This window comes from Episyrphus balteatus, chromosome 2 (assembly GCF_945859705.1).
Source record: "Episyrphus balteatus chromosome 2, idEpiBalt1.1, whole genome shotgun sequence".
In the NCBI taxonomy this organism is placed as follows: Eukaryota; Metazoa; Arthropoda; class Insecta; order Diptera; family Syrphidae; genus Episyrphus; species Episyrphus balteatus.
This window is the reverse complement of record NC_079135.1, coordinates 78,969,386-78,986,442: the sequence shown is the minus strand read 5'-3', so window position 1 is coordinate 78,986,442 and position 17,057 is coordinate 78,969,386. Positions and strand designations below refer to the sequence as shown.

At 29.9% G+C, this 17,057-nt stretch overlaps 1 protein-coding gene across 2 annotated transcripts in view; it reads right to left on the bottom strand.

Moving 5' to 3' along the window:
• Positions 1 to 16,792, bottom strand: part of LOC129908868 (netrin-A-like) — a 111,094-nt gene extending 94,302 nt beyond the window's left edge. Inside the window, exon 1 of one of the 2 annotated variants that reach the window (XM_055985680.1) lies at positions 14,568 to 16,792. In XM_055985680.1, the coding sequence (XP_055841655.1) occupies positions 14,568 to 15,723 (1,156 nt within the window). In that variant the 5' untranslated portion in view covers positions 15,724 to 16,792. The remainder of the gene's footprint in view (positions 1 to 14,567) is intronic. The other variant, XM_055985679.1, reaches the window with a different exon arrangement.
• Between the last annotated feature and the right edge of the window lie 265 nt (positions 16,793 to 17,057).

The following is a 17,057-nucleotide window of genomic DNA, read 5'->3' as shown; positions in this document are numbered from 1 at the left end:
TGGATACGAATATCTTCTAAACGGTTAAAGCAATCAATTTGATTCCAAGGAATTTTTTGTAGAACGTTTAAGCCCCTACAAGAATATATCTTGTTAATTTGAAAATAATGAAGTTTCAGTGAATTGGAAATTTTTTAAAAATATAAAATGATTTTATATTTTTTTTAAACTTTGACCTCGAATATCTTTAGAATGGTTAGATTAATGAAAAAAGTTAATTAGACCTTTTTTGTGGAGCAATCAATTTCCAACAAGAATATGTCTTCCGCGTTTGATTATTATAATTTTTCAATTTATTACAAAATTAAGAACAAAAAACGAATTTTTAAAGATTTTCTCGATTTTTGGACCTCAAATATCTATTCAACGGTTAGATAAACGAAAAAAGTGTATAAGGCCTTTTTTGTAGAGTCAATTTCCTACAAGAATATGAAAAGAAATTTGCTAAAAAGTCAATTAATAAAAAAATTATTTTTTTTAGTAGAAGCTTGATGTAAAAATGGAAAATTGCAAAGCGGAGGACTTTCCCATTAATATAAAGAGCTCATATTTGGTGTGTATATTCTAGAGGGGTCTAGCAATCGATTTTTCGGAGTACCAAATCAAAAAAAGGAATTTCGATTTTTTTGACCCACCCTAGTGTATATGGACTACAACACTTTGTGCTTTAAATAATGCGGAACAACAGGGTAATTAAAAACGGATTTTTTTATCTTTTATTCGGGAAGTACTTTATGACTTTTTATTTGTCAAATAAAAGGGGATTGTTTTGAATGTGATCTACATACTTTTTCTGTGTGATGTTATTTGAAGGCCGTAAGGGAGTATAGACCACCCTTAATATGACAGATACCTACAGTTAGGAATTTAGAAAAAAAAATATGAGGATGGGAATGAAGATATCTTTGGGAATTTTAACGTTTTGAATAGATTTCAAACGAAAGGAAATACACTTGTTATCTTTGAAGTTCAGCAATTGAAAAATTTTCTGAATATTAAAGTACATCCAAAAAATATTAGAATCACTTGAAAGTTGTCTAAAAAAGAATTAAGTTGTAATTACAAGTAAGAAATATTTAAATAAATTCATACCTATAATAATGTAAGGAAACCTGTTTTCATAAAAGTAAGTAAGAGCTATTGTTTCGAAAGGACACACGATAACTAAAAAAAACAGATTTTTTTTTTAAATGTTGTATGGCGTATGAGTGATTTTTTTAAAAACTTTTTTTGGCCGATTAGTTTGTTATAGATTCTTAACTTATTATTATCTTTCTTCTTTCGAAAATCATTCTTCTTCTACAAGCTATATCTCAAAACAGTAAAACCGTACTTACGGTTGGGATGTATTATGAAATAAATTGCACGACTGGGGTCGCACGTACTTGCTCTTATGCTTAAAGTAACTATAATGTTAAAGCTTTTTATTCAAGAAATTTAAAATTTGATATTTTGAAGAAATTTCATAAGTAGTATAAAAAAATTAAATCTGTTTTTATAATTAATTAAACTCCGTTATAAATTATCTTAACAAAAAAAAACAAATATGCCATTTTATTTCTTGCATAAAAAGGTATTTTTAGAAAAAAATTTTCGAAAATTGTAGGAGCCGTTTTTTAAAAAAATAATTTTTTATGTATACAAATTTTTTAACATTTTTCAAAAAAAAAGTTGGTATGCCATTTTGAAGAAATAATTAATTTACACATAAAAACTAAATTTCAAAATTTTTCATTGATCCGTTTTCAAAAAATTGATTTTTCAAAAAAAAATTTTGAAATATTTTTTAAAAAACCAAAAATGCGTTTTTTGAAAATTTTCTAAAATTTTAATATTATCTTTACTTACACAATTTTGTATAAAAATTTTCATTTAAATCGGGTTAATGTTGTACGAGATATTCAGAAACGAAAAATATAATTAATTAATAACGGTACAAAAAATATTTTTTTTACTTAAAAAGTTGGCCCTTATGTGTAGTACTACACACAAAAATTTTAATCAAAATCGTTAGAGCCGTTTTTGAAAAAAAATAACTTTTCTATTTCCGTTATATGGCAGGTACCGTTAGTTTTGGTCATAAAAAAAAAATTTCAATTTCCCCTCTAGGGAATCACCAAAAACTGCTAACTACCAAGTTTGAAGAAAATCACTTCACTCGTTTAGGCTGCATCTCCAGATAGAGACAGACACACAGACAGACAGACAGACAGACAGACAGAATTGCCGGACCCACTTTTTTGGCATTCTCCATCATCCTAATGTCATGTAAAATTGTTATCTCGAGTTCGATTTTTTTTTACGAATCCTAAACTTGCCCTATAGTACCTATATCGCAAGTAAAAATGTTACATATCTTTTCTATTTTTATTTAGGATTTAATTTAGGAAAATAAAAATTATTAAAAAAATAAGGAAACACCTACATTTTTTCAAATGAAAGTAAGGTTTTCATTTACCATTTTTAAGCAGAGTTCAATATAAAAATGCTTCATTGAAGTTTTGAAACTCAAAAAAATTTTCACTTACATTTATTATTTGCGATCAAGTTATGCATTCGTAAAAAAAGTTAAGGTAACAATCAAACATGACATTATGATGCTAATGCGAAAAAAGTGGGTCTCGAAAGTCAGTCTGCCTCTTGCCTGTCTGTCAGGCGTCAAGATGTCTTTCGGTCAGTATAAAGAGCTACAGCCTAAATGATTCGGCAGATCAATTTCAAACTTTGTACATATGTAGCAGTTTTTGGGTCTTGTACAGAGGAGTTTTTGGAATTAATTTTTTAGGACCAATAATACCAAATTTGGAATTAATTAATTTTCTCAAAAACGGCTCCTACGATTTTGATCAAAAATTCAAATATTAGTTGTAAGACAAGGTTTATCCATTTATAAATTTTTTTTTTCAATTTTTTTTTTTAACGGTAGGCACCTCCCGTAGAAACGTAATTTTTTAACCTGATTCTCTCTCAAACGATTGGCTTAATTTCAGAAAAAATTCTTACACAAAAGCACTTTTAGGTTTTTATATAAAAATTTTTTTTTTTAATTAAAAAAATTGAAAATTTTTTTTGAAAATTCGAATTTTCGAAAAGGCGACATTAGTCTTTTTTGAACTTTTAGGTGTTTTTAGGTCTTGATTTATAATTGTCAAAAAATGGCATACCACCTTTATTTAAAAACTTTTTTAACAAATAATTATTTATAAAAAACAGCTCTAACGATTTTGAACATTTTTTTTTTCTAAAAATACATCACTTAAAAGAAATTAAACTGTTTACTTTTTTCTTAGTTTTTTGATTGAAAAAATTGAATTTTTTTTGAAAAATCGAATTTTTGAAAAGGGGGCTTGATCTTTTTTGAACTTTTAGGTGTTTTAGGGGTTGATTAATTATTGTCAAAAAATGCATACCAACTTCATTTAAAAACTTTCTTTCAAAAAATTACATATTTATAAAAAATTAATTTTTTAAAAAATGGCTCTAACGATTTTGAATTTTTTTTTCTAAAAATGCATCCCTATAAAAGAAATTAACCTGCACCTATACTTAATTTAAAAAAATTAAAAACATTTTATCGGTATAGAAAATTAGGTAATTATTTATTATTTTGAAATAAATCTATAGGTAATATCAAATTGCTTAAAAAAATAAATAGGGAACAAAGAGAGGAGGCTCACAATAAGATGCCTTTGTTGTTTCCCGTTGTTTTACTAATCAAATTAGCTAATAATTGCGTTAATATGTTATAAATATTTATCATTTTTATACTAAAATAATTCTTATCTAGATCAAAATAATTAAAATTCATTTCCTCATAATGTTTACGTGTTTTTTTAATTCAGCAATTAAAAAATTAAATTTGCATTAATACGTGTCCCTATAAACATTGTACATAATATGTACCTACATTAGACTGGGCCAAAAAAATAAAATATTTTTTTTTTTTAAAGTTACTTCGAAAATCTTGTTCAGGATGATGAAAAAAAAAAATTTGGTGAAAATTTGAGCCGTTAAAAAAAATTTTAAGAGGTCTATCATCGGTGTTTTTTATTTTTATACATGATATGATGTTTGACAACAGAACTGCTAGACGATCAAAGTAAAAAAAATTTCTGTTCATTTTTTCTTATATAAAATTAAATTTCCTACAAAAAAGATCTAATTGAAAATTTTCGTCAGACGAGCCGTATTCGAGTAATTAAGCTCTTTTAAATCGAAGTGTTTTTTCAATTTGCCTGTTTCACTTTGGAATTTTGTGATGAGCAAATAAGTGAATAGAAAAATAAAACCTCGACAGATTCTTATAGGAAATTTAATTCTCTACAAAAAAGGTCTTCTAGTAATTTTCCCTAAATTGAGTTTTGAAGAAGTTATTCACGATTTAAATCGAGAAAAAAATTAAAAAATCAATTTTCAATTTCAAAATTTTCTAATTCACTGAAAATTCAATATTTTCAAATTAGCAAGATGTTTTCTTGTAGGGAATTAAACGTTCTATAAAAAGTTCCTTGGCAGCAAATTAATTGCTTTAACCGTTAAGAAGATATTCGTATCAAAACCAATGCCCACTGATTTCAATAATTTTCTTATGACAAGTATGCATTTGCGATTTGAATACGATTATCTTCTAAACGGTTAAAGCAATTAATTTGCTGCGAAGGAACTTTTTATAGAACGTTTAATTCCCTACAAGAAAACATCTTGCTAATTTGAAAATATTGAATTTTCAGTGAATTAGAAAATTTTGAAATTGAAAATTGATTTTTTAATTTTTTTCTCGATTTAAATCGTGAATAACATCTTCAAAACTCAATTTAGGGAAAATTACTAGAAGACCTTTTTTGTAATGAATTAAATTTCCTATAAGAATCTGTCGAGGTTTTATTTTTCTATTCACTTATTTGCTCATCACAAAATTCCAAAGTGAAACAGGCAAATTGAAAAAACACTACGATTTAAAAAGCTTAATTACTCGAATACGGCTCGTCTGACGAAAATTTTCAATTAGATCTTTTTTGTAGGAAATTTAATTTTATATAAGAAAAAATGAACAGAAATTTTTTTTACTTTGATCGTCTAGCAGTTCTGTTGTAAAACATCATATCATGTATAAAAATAAAAAACACCGATGATAGACCTCTTAAAATTTTTTTTAACGGCTCAAATTTTCACCAAATTTTTTTTTCATCATCCTGAACAAGATTTTCGAAGTAACTTTCAAAAAAAAAATATTTTATTTTTTTGGCCCAGTCTAACCTACATAATAATTATATAAATAAAATTAAATATTATAGTGAATTTGGTTACAATTCTAATAATGTCTGGCAACCAAGTGTCATACATAAGGCTTATGTTTTCATTAAAATTAAATTCAGAGCGACAAATTTTTTCAAAGTATTTACGTACTTGTTTATGAAATTATAAAACTTCTTCCTCCATGTTCTTGTTCATATTTAATTAAACATTCTTAATTCTATTAGTAAATTATAAAAAAAAAAGTTCAATTTTATTAGTTTTTTGGCACGATCTACAAACTTGAAATCTTTGCTGCTGGCTCTGGCACATTTTCAGTTCCACCAAGCAAAACAAAAACACCAAAGACCGTCGAACACCCAATTTAAATGCCTGCTCTCATAATTCATCTGCCTCAAGTATAAATTCGACCAGGAGCCATCCATGCGTTTGCCCGGTTCGTGCTTAAGAAAACAAATTCACGATCGTATATTGTATCTCGAATTGTATAGTTGTTGGCGCTTTGTTTATTTACGAACGTTGAAATGTTGTATTTTCTTATTTATTTATTTATTTTTTTTTTTGGTTTAAAATTTACGATTTGTGGAAAATGGCCTTTTTCGCACAGACATAGCGAGACCAGATGCATTTCTAGGTAACATTGTGTATTGTTTTTTTTTTCTGTTAAAATAGTATTTTTTCGATGATTCTTAGTTCTACCTAAATACTTTTGGCCTTTCTGTTTGGTTTCAAATTAAATTAAATGATTAATCGCAAATATCTCTTATCTATTTAAATCACACACATAAATTTTGTTGATATTTGCTGTGAATTAAAGACTTTTAATTATAAAAAAAAGAGAAAGAAACAAATGAGTATGTCGGCAGGGGTGACACGAATAATGGATTTTTAAAAAGAATGAGATTGGGCTGGTATTTAGTGTCGAATATGTCCAATTGCTAATGTCACAATAGGCTCTTAGTGGCATTTTAAAATTCCATTAAAACTGGTGATTTGTATTTCATTTAATTGGACTATTTATGGATGGACGAAAATAAATATCATAAGACAGTTTGACACGCTTCTCTTTTTTTCAAGGGGTTATTCACTGTCTACATGTGGGGAAGAAAGAAAAAAAGAAATCCATTTTATAGGCGGAAGCTGGGATGATTTAATTATTTGTTGTATTCATATGTGTGTTGTAAGCAAAATGATTAATGGTGAATATATTGGGTGGTTTTTGAAAGAATTTAGATAGGGTTAAGCTAATTTAATTTAGAATTCTGCCAATAAATCTTCATAAGATTTTTGATATATTGTCTAGTTTACACCTATTTCTCAGCACTACAGATGTCTTCTAGCAAATATTTATGAAGCGAATCAAAATATTTTCTTCTGAATTTTCCAGAGAAAATACCTTTTTGAAAATTAAGTTTTTAGATATTTGTTAATGCTTACTAAAAACCAAAGTTTCATAAAAAAAAACAGAAAATAAAAAAATGTTTATTTTTTCAAAACAAAACTGCTTTGTGAACTTTGCAACAATAAAATTGTTTTTGAGAAAACAATATAAATTTTATTTTATCTAATTTTTTTAAACTCGAAATATAGGGTAACCCACAGTCACCGCCACAGAGGAAAACCATGGGTTTCTGACTTTGAAGCAAAGCGACCATTCTGTTCATTTTTAAGGGAGGCTCTTTAATACAGTTTCAGTAATCATTGTAGAATTTTGTGTGTAGTGCCGATAATATTCTCATTTTAAGAAATTTGATTGCTTAGATTTATTTGTTTGGTTTCGCTCAATCAATTGTATTTATTCGAAATACATTTAAAAATAATAAAAGTGCGATAACGTTTAACAAGTGGATACATTTATCCAAATAGCTAATGAAAACAAAATTCAAAGCGGGAAAAGATTTCAGATTGAAAAAAAAATAAACGAAAATTCTGACACAAAACTAATGATTATTTTTCATGCAGGTCACAAATGAATATTTTTGAGGTATAATACTTTTAAAAAAATTCCTTCTGACGATATAAAATGCATATGTTTTCAGAATTAATTTTTTTATCAGAAATTACCAAATTGTATTTTTCTTATCAAAACCATTTAAGAAGTTGTTATCCAGTTTTATAAGCATTTTGTTTTAATTTTGTTTATTGTTTCCAACAAGATTTAAGTTGTACAAAACAAAAATACACTAGCCCAAAAAATTAAGGGAACAAAAAAAATCGTGATTTTTTTAGTGATTTTCGATAGGCTGTATCTCAGTAAAAAATGATCGCATCATGACAAAATAAAAAGCATGTAAAAGCTCTATTCTTCTAGTTTCAGGATTAAATGTAAAAATATTTTCTTTCTCATTGTAAAATAGCTAAATCGTTGGAATTGTTCAAAAACAAAAATTTTCCAATTTTTTTGTTATGTTTTTACTTGTCTCTTAAAAAAGTGGGAGCATTTTTTCTGATACAATGATTATTATTTTTAGAAAGGCTATTTATTTATCTTTAAGATTAATTTTGTTTCAAACTTCTAAGTTTGTTTTTAGAATGCAATATCAGTCATCAAACCAAAAATCATACTTTTGACTTTGACTTTCAATATCTCAACAAGGGATCACTGTACAGAATATTCAAGGACACATTCATTCAATTCTCTACAAAGGAATTAAGTTTGCTTTGTTAAACAAAATGTTTTCTAATTTTTGAGATTAATTTAGAAAAGCTATCAAAATAGGCATTTTTACGGTTTTTTTAGAAAATGTACCTCTATTTTATTTCTATGGGTGATAAGATTAAACTGAGGCTTAATTATTGAAGTCTAAAATACTTAAAATTAATTTGCAAAATTACAGATTTATTCATCGAACAGTTTTTCTGTTGTGAGCGTTTGAACTTTTGAGATGAAATAAAACACCATATTTCTGCAGGTCTAAATGACTTACTTCTTTGAACTTTTTTATGAGCAAAATCCAATTCTTTTGAGTTTATTTGAACATTTTATTGATAAATATCGTTTAAGTTTTAGATAAACCAATTTCGAAAAGATCACATCTTACTAAATTGAAAATGAAATTGAAAAAAATAATTTGTTGAAAAATATTTTTTGACTTTATGAATCGTTAGGTATATAATAAAACACTTCTTATCCTCGTACAATAGTTGTATTTATTTACAAACGTTTTCGAAAAGTTAACTTTTCATCTTCAGGTGATAGCATCACCTGAAGATGAAAAGTTAACTTTTCGAAAACGTTTGTAAATAAATACAACTATTGTACGAGGATAAGAAGTGTTTTATTATATACCTAATTATAAAACTCGTACAGAAATTCCAAATATAATTCAATACGAATTAATAGATAATTTATGAATCGTCTTTAATTACTCACTTCATGTATCTGAATTAAGTTTCTATAGATTTCCAGAGATTTCTAAAAAATTTTTTGCCCTTAAACATGTGTGAAAATGGATGTTTCTTTATTGGAAAAGAGGCCATGTATTTCGAGAAAATTGGGCAAGTTCATAAAACACTTATTTAGCACCTAATTATTACATCAAATTCGATTTGTTTACTAATCGTTTAAAGCATTTTCTAGTTATTGGATAAAAAACTTTAAATTGATAGGTATTGTAACAGATCAAAACAACTTAAAGTGCTTAAAAATTAAAGATAAAATAAACCAACTTATAATTCTTTTCATCGCGCTCTTTTAACTTGGAGGGAAGTTACATGCTGATTTAATCACATTATTAGCTGATACGAATGTAGCGTTTAAGGTGTCGATATTATCCTTAATAGGCTGATTACTAACACCAATTAATTTAAATATTTAAACACACAATTACTTATAAAATTTACACACAATTACTTATAAAATTTACAAACTATTATCAAATACCAATTGAAAAATAATGTGCTTTTACCTATGAATTCATTCATACCTAAACTAATATGTAGGTTGTTCTATTGTTCTGGAAAATGGAAAACTTTTGATTATAGACAAAATAACTCCGTCATTGTATCCACACTTTTGTGAACAAACTTTATTCGAATCAAAATAATCTAGTTTAAATAAAAACTCATCATAGAAAAATGTCAAAATAAACTTTATGCGTATAACCATCATTTACGTAAACCTTTGATCTCCTTTATATTTTAAATAAAAAGGTTTACAACTTTAAGTAAATAGAAGACAAAACAACCAACTCTTTTAATTTTAACATGTTTGTAAAGAGAAAAAGCAAAAAAAAAAAACTTTTTGGGATTACATTTAAAATATTATACTAAAATATCTCCTCTGTTACAAAGCTAGATCCAAGTTCGGATTTATTTTCTCTTTTTTTTATGTTATATCCCTTAAATGAAGTTTAAATCCACTGCATAAAATATATTGCATATAAAAAGAATATACTTTGAGTGCAAATCGGACTCTTTTTCGGATCAAACTTATTCAGTATATTTTGTATTTAGCTCATGGTATGGGTATACATGGGTTTTATAAACTTTTTCTTTGGAAAGTTTTATTCAAATGTAATGCTGCAATGTAAAAAAATATACAATATGACTATGTATCTGTTTTGTAGAATATATTTCAGTTAAACTTCAAAACAAACGAAAGACAATTATTGTTGAAGTTTGAATGCTGTTTTGTTTTTTACTGCAAATGAAATTTACTGTTATATAGGACTGATACTTCTTTTGAGTTTTGACAAAACTTTAAGGTAGACAGTGATTCAATTTACTAACATGGAACAATTTTACCTGTTTTTAAATAAAAAAGGATTGACGTCTTCCTTCACAAAATCATGTACCTAGAGTTTTTCGAAAGTAATTAGTTAATCACTTTATATTGAATAGTATTAATATTTTATCCGTAAATAAATCGAAAGGGAATGGGGATTACCTAGTACTTTTTTGAAAAAAGTAATAATGCTGTTTTGTGCTCATTGTGAAGCCTATTAAAAAAAACTGGAACTCCTAAATTTATATTAATAAATTGCACGACTGGGGTCGCACGTACTTGCTCTTATGCTTAAAGTAACTATAATGTTAAAGCTTTTTATTCAAGAAATTTAAAATTCGATATTTTGAAGAAATTTCATAAGTAGTATAAAATAATTAAATCTGTTTTTATAATTAATAAAACTCCGTTTTAAAATATCTTAAAAAAAAAAACAAATATGCCATTTTATTTCTCGTATAAAAAGGTATTTTTAGAAAAAAAATTTTGAAAATTGTAGGAGCCGTTTTTTAAAAAAATAATTTTTTATATATAAAATTTTTTTAACATTTTTCAAAAAAAAAGTTGGTATGCCATTTTGAAGAAATAATTAATTTACACATAAAAACTAAATTTCAAAATTTATCATTGATCCGTTTTCAAAAAATTGATTTTTCAAAAAAAAATTTTGAAATATTTTTTAAAAAACCAAAAATGCGTTTTTTGAAAATTTTCTAAAATTTTAATATTATCTTTACTTACACACTTTTGTATAAAAATTTTCATTTAAATCGGGTTAATTTTGTACGAGATATTCAGAAACGAAAAAAACCGTTCTATGACAGGTACCGTTAATAACGGTACAAAAAATATTTTTTTTATTTAAAAAGTTGGCCCTTATGTGTAGTATTATACACAAAAATTTTAATCAAAATCGTTAGAGCCGTTTTTGAAAAAAATTAACTTTTCTATTTCCGTTATATGGCAGGTACCGTTAGTTTTGGTCATAAAAAAAAAATTTCAATTTCCCCTCTAGGGAATCACCAAAAACTGCTAACTACCAAGTTTGAAGAAAATCACTTCACTCGTTTAGGCTGCAGCTCCAGATAGAGACAGACGGACAGACAGACAGACAGACAGACAGACAGACAGACAGACAGACAGACAGACAGACAGACAGACAGACAGACAGACAGACAGACAGACAGACAGACAGACAGACAGACAGACAGACAGACAGACAGACAGACAGACAGACAGACAGACAGACAGACAGACAGACAGACAGACAGACAGACAGACAGACAGACAGACAGACAGACAGACAGACAGACAGACAGACAGACAGACAGACAGACAGACAGACATACAGAATTGCCGGACCCACTTTTTTGGCATTCTCCATCATTGTAATGTCATGTAAAATTGTTATCTCGAGTTCGATTTCTTTTACGAATCCTAAACTTGCCCTATAGTACCTATATCGCAAGTAAAAATGTAATGTGTGTTGCATTTCTACTTGACGGTAATGGCAGCAATTTCACCCTTCGAAAGATTTTACAAAATTTTACAATAATTGTCATGATTTTGTTACTGAGATATCGGCCATAAAGATTCGCACCCACCCTCATTTCGAAAACAAAGACCCCTAAATTGAATAATCTGAATCTAGAACTAATAATTTCTAAATTGTCATATATTTTGCCATAATCAATTTTCTCTAGATGGCCTTCAGCAACTTGTGTCAAAAAATAAATTGTTAAATTTTTTACGCCTAACACTATGATATGAATAATACGGTTTATATTGTGCTTATTAAGATTAATAGTTTGTGATAAAACAGTAAAAATGTTGCTTCCAAAATCGGGGTATTCTCTTATGTGTATACCATTAATCAATAGAAAGTCATGATAAACACAATATTTTTTCGATATTGTAACCTCATTTATGTTTGTTTCGAAGGGGCTATATGCAATGCGCAAAATAAATCTTATGACATTACCTATGACGGGGTCCTTAACTTAAAGATTATTTGTGAAATTATATCATTCATGCTGCAGTGAAAACAGGCTGTTATTCTCCATATTAATAGGTACAATTTCAAAGTATTAATAAGATTTGAAAGTATTTTGTATTATTAACCAATTTTTGAAAGGAGTTATCAGGTGGCATTTATCAGGTTTGCATTTTGAGCCGAAGACGATAAGTATTTTTCTTTCATCTTTGAGTCAAAATGGTATATCGAACCGAGCCCTCCTAGGTGTGGAAAGGTTCAGCTTTCATAACAAAGCAACATGTACAAAAATTTGAAAGATTTCACCTTTGAAGGGCAAAACTACGCACTGACTCGATTTTAATAAAATTGAAATTTGAAAACCATTAGGTTAGCCAACAGAGACGTTCTTGGACATATGAAACAAAATGGTTCTATGGGACGTAGGTATACTAATGATTTTTTTGAAATAAACGTTTTTTGTTAAGAAGTAGAACATCTACACCTAAATCAATGAAAACCACATTGATTTAACTATCATTCGGAATGATTTTGCTTTGAAGATGAACATTTTAAAATCAACGTGGAAAAAAGGTTGATTTTTGATAATTTCGTATCTTAAAGTCACATAAATCAAAGTAGTTCATCTTTGAAACAAAGACGTTTCAACTTCAATTTATTTTTTCCCTCTGTGTAAGTTTATTTCCGTTCTACATGAACAATAATATTTCTACCTTTATATAAATAGTGGGGATTGTGTTTTTTAAACAAACTTTTCAAACGGAATAAACCAATAATTTTGTATAAATTTTAAAAGCTTACAGAAATTGAGGACCATGCATCAAAAGGGATGCATCTCCTTTTTTTATATTTAGGAAGATCCACAAAATAGATATTTTTTTTATTTAACCTAAAACTTGATTAAAACAAAAAGTGAAAATATGCAATTTTTTTAAATCAAGTTTTAGGCTTAATGCAAAATACCTACTTGTAAAAACTCCAATTTTTAAAAATTTGGATCTGCCTAAATTTAAAAAAATGGAGCTGCATTCCTTTCTATGCAAGGTCCACAAATTGTCTCGTAAGCGAATTTTTAGTAACCTTAGTGTTAAAACTAAGAAAAATTATCAAAAAAAAAAGAAAAATATTGGATTTAAAAAAAATTCATTTTTTTAAATATTTTTTATTTTTTTTGAAAACGGACCTCTGATTTTTTTCAATTTTTTTTTTTTATTTGTTATTTTTATAAAAAATAACCATTTTGTAAATACAAATTTTAACGGTTTTTTGCTTTTTTCAAAAAAATTCTGTGTTACAGTGTTTTGTTTCGAGGTAAAAAAATCTATGTTTTTCTATGTTTTTTTTTTAAGTTTTAAATTATTTTTAATGTTTTTATTATTTTTCTTATAGATTTAAATTAAAAATATTCTGTTATGAACTTTTTTCTATAATGGAAAGGACGTTCGACCCAGTCATTCATTTTATTAATTTCGAATCTGGAAGCACCTAAAACCTTAACACAACACCATGTACCTAAAGCAGACAGATAGGCATCCTTGAAGGATCCCCGTTTTCTCGAGCTCTAAATCTCTTCAGTACCTTTTGTAGGGACATCGCAAGTAAAAACATAGAACAATCAAAAATGATATCCTCAAAAAAACTTCAATATCATAAAAATTAATCTCCATTATAATAACAACACACGACCCAATGATGATCAACAAGCAAAAGAACATCCCTCAGTTTCCGGACTCTACAAAACAATAAAACATTTCAAAGATGTTCCCGAATAAAATCTGAGTGTTTCCCCTACAAATTTGTAAAGAGAAAAAAAAAAAAAAAAAAAACAAAACAAAAAACGAGAAAAACAGAAAAAAGGAAAAAAAACGTCAGAAATTCCCGTCCCGGCTATATTATACCTACCTACCAACAATATAGGGAAAAAAAAAATGACGACAATCACATGTGCATGGCAAGGACACAGAACCAAGAGAGAGTCCAATTCATTGCAATTGAGTCGAGTGAAGCGTAATAAAATCATTAAGTAGGCATTCAGCGTATAATCGCAGACCGATTGGGTGTGATTGAGGGAGCGTTATTTTATTGCCTTCATATGTCGAACACACACAATATTCTTGTCTACATACATATCTTTCCTTGCACAAAATAATGTACACATCTACAACGGGAAAGCCCTGAAACCGAAAACACATCCCTTCATTAAGGGTAAATCCATCCATCTATCCAACATACCATGGTTATAGAAGCGTGAGCTCCGGAACAGATTTATTCGAAATATGTAGAAAGTACGCTCATTCTGACGTACATACACACAAAAAGGCGACAATGACGACGAAAGGAATTTCCACCCCCTTTTTTCCCAACCATCCATATGGTTATTAATTTATTAATTGTTCGTGTTACCTACCTACCCTGGCAACTCGATGGCAAATAAGTACACAAACAGCAGCACAAATCTGACAGCTATGGTCGATTGGTCGATTGAACTCAATTCCCCATTCAAAGAACGACAAGAAAAAATATATAAACAACAAAAAACGGAAACAAAACAAAAAATAAAAAACAACAAGTAAACTTGTCATACAAACAACTTACCTTTACATTCATTGGCATCCCGTGAAGTTGCCCTGCCCCATGGCCTATCAAAATGGAACGGCTTGCAGCGTTCGCAATCCCTGCCGGCTGTATTATGCCTGCAATCACAAGCCAGTAATCCGTCACGATCTGTAATGCATTTAGAAGCGTGTCCATTGCATTTGCATCGTCCACCAACCGAGAAGTCCGATACCGCATAATGCTGTCCGACCATCGATGTGATAGCCATCGATGTTGACACGGTAATTACGGGAGGATCGATGGCATTCGAACCGAGCGAGTCGTCAGTGTATTTAGTTCTGGACACAGGAGCTGTCATCCCGTTGCTTTCCTGATTCGCCTGTCCCTGCTGGAAAAGTTCCGCAGGCATTTGCAATCGGTGGAAGATCACCCGAATATCGGTGGCAGTAACCCAGTCTTGTAAAACAGTTGATGAGTCAAAATCTCTGGCAGAGGGGCGTCCTTCCAAGGTGCTAAAGGCTATCCGAGTGCCTTGAGTGGACGTTCCTTCGCCCATGTGACGGTGGGCGTCAGTGCACCTGGCTTCCTGTTCATTAGACTTATTGATAGTTGCACGATTTGGTCGTCCATAGACCCTGCGGCACTGTGAGCTGTAAAATTGAAAGGGTTGCCAGGTCTTGCCATAGTCTGAACTTTTGTAGATCGCGATCGAGTCAGGCTTTGGAGCTTTTGGACAGAATTGTAAGCTAACATAAGTCAGCTCATACTTTTTATGCAGCGATAAAGTGAGGGTAACATTATCTGGCGGCGAATTGATATTAGTAGCTGGCATAACGGTCTCCGATCGCCAGCAGGTGACATTGCTCGGATTATTAAGATCGGTCATAGCGGAGGCGGGAAAACGTCGTTTTGAATTCGAATCATCACAAATATGACATTGGGTTTCTTCGTTGTTCTGTGCTACGTCACAATAGCGATCTGGACCGTTTAGGCCACAGGTGCTTGAGGCGACCACAGGGTTGCCATAAGCGGCATTTACAAAATCCGGGATACACTTGCTAGCCTTGTCTTCGTCATAGCAAGGGTCAACTGATGTTTGCGAAGCAAACATCTTCAAATACGCATCTGAGGGTATTGCACCACCCCTGATCACCAGCTGGATGATCAGCAGACAAGCAAAAAAGACTAATTTCATACTAAAAGGTATAAGGTTGGTATAAATATGAGACACAAATTTGGTAGGTATGTAAGAAATATTGATTTCTTGGTTCAAATATCAAAGAAGAGACACCCTAACCCACTTTTCTTGATCAACAACAACAACAAACAAATATCACAAGTTAAAATATAATTGACACGATGTACTTCTTGTATATTAAGATTGGGCGTTTAATTCATATTTCCACTTGAATTACTGCGTGGATAGCTGAGAGCTGTTCCACACTTGGATGCACACACAAAAAATATTTGTTAACTAAGCTTCCTCGCACGACAAAGATCGGCGACGCAACGTGCTAAAGAGGAAGGAATCTGTTACCTGCGAATCCGTTTTTCTGATCATCACGCCCGAGGATTAAAAATATAATATTCTAATAAATATATGAGTGACGGGCGAGGCGTCAACGAGTCTGACAAAACTATCCGCTACCGATATTATCTTGTAGTATAATATCGAAGCAGTACAACAACAATAAAAAAAATTGAGATACTCGTCCTACCTGCCGAAGGGGATTCTTCGATTCTTTGAATAAAAATTACGTACGAAACATCTACAAGATTCAATAGAGTTTCGAGAGATATAATATTGTATCAAGCGACACTCACGATAACACACGACAGAGCTAGCCGGCTGTTCACAGTCAACTGATGCTGTTAAGACTCGTTCGCATTCATTCACCGTACGTTCGTCGTTGTCTTGATGTCTGTTCCGTAATTGCACGTAGCGTATAGAATCCCGTAGATACGTTTTTGGTCGAATTGTGTTGCGCTAAAAATCGAAAGCAGACACACAATGGTCCATGGGTTTTATGGATGGATGCTGCTGCTGCTGCTTGCTTGCTGCCTGCTGCTCTGTAGAGTGCGACAGTCATAGCACTCATAGTGGTGGTTGAGGTGGTGGTTTTTGTGTTTAGTTGGTCGAAATATTTTTATTCGATGCAAAGATGCTGTGCAGCGCTACGAAAAAGTGTCTTGGCTAAATTCAATGAGTGTGTGTGGTGAGTTTGGGTCTGATTTGTTTGCTGTTTTTGCAGACAAGTGTTTGCTCTTAAATAAAATTTGAGGCAGGTGAGGTGAGAAATACTGAGAAGAGTGAATCAGTGGAGACTTTTGATTTGTTGGATATGTTGAAAAAACATAAATGTTTATAAACATTGTTGGTCTATAGTCTGTGTTAGCAGTCTGTTAGATAATTATGCTGCAAACTATACAAAACAGAATATGTTGGTTGGTTGAAAAAAAACCTTACATATAGTCTAAGGGCCAGCGACGAAAAAAATGTATACAAAAACTTACTAGGAGATCGAAATC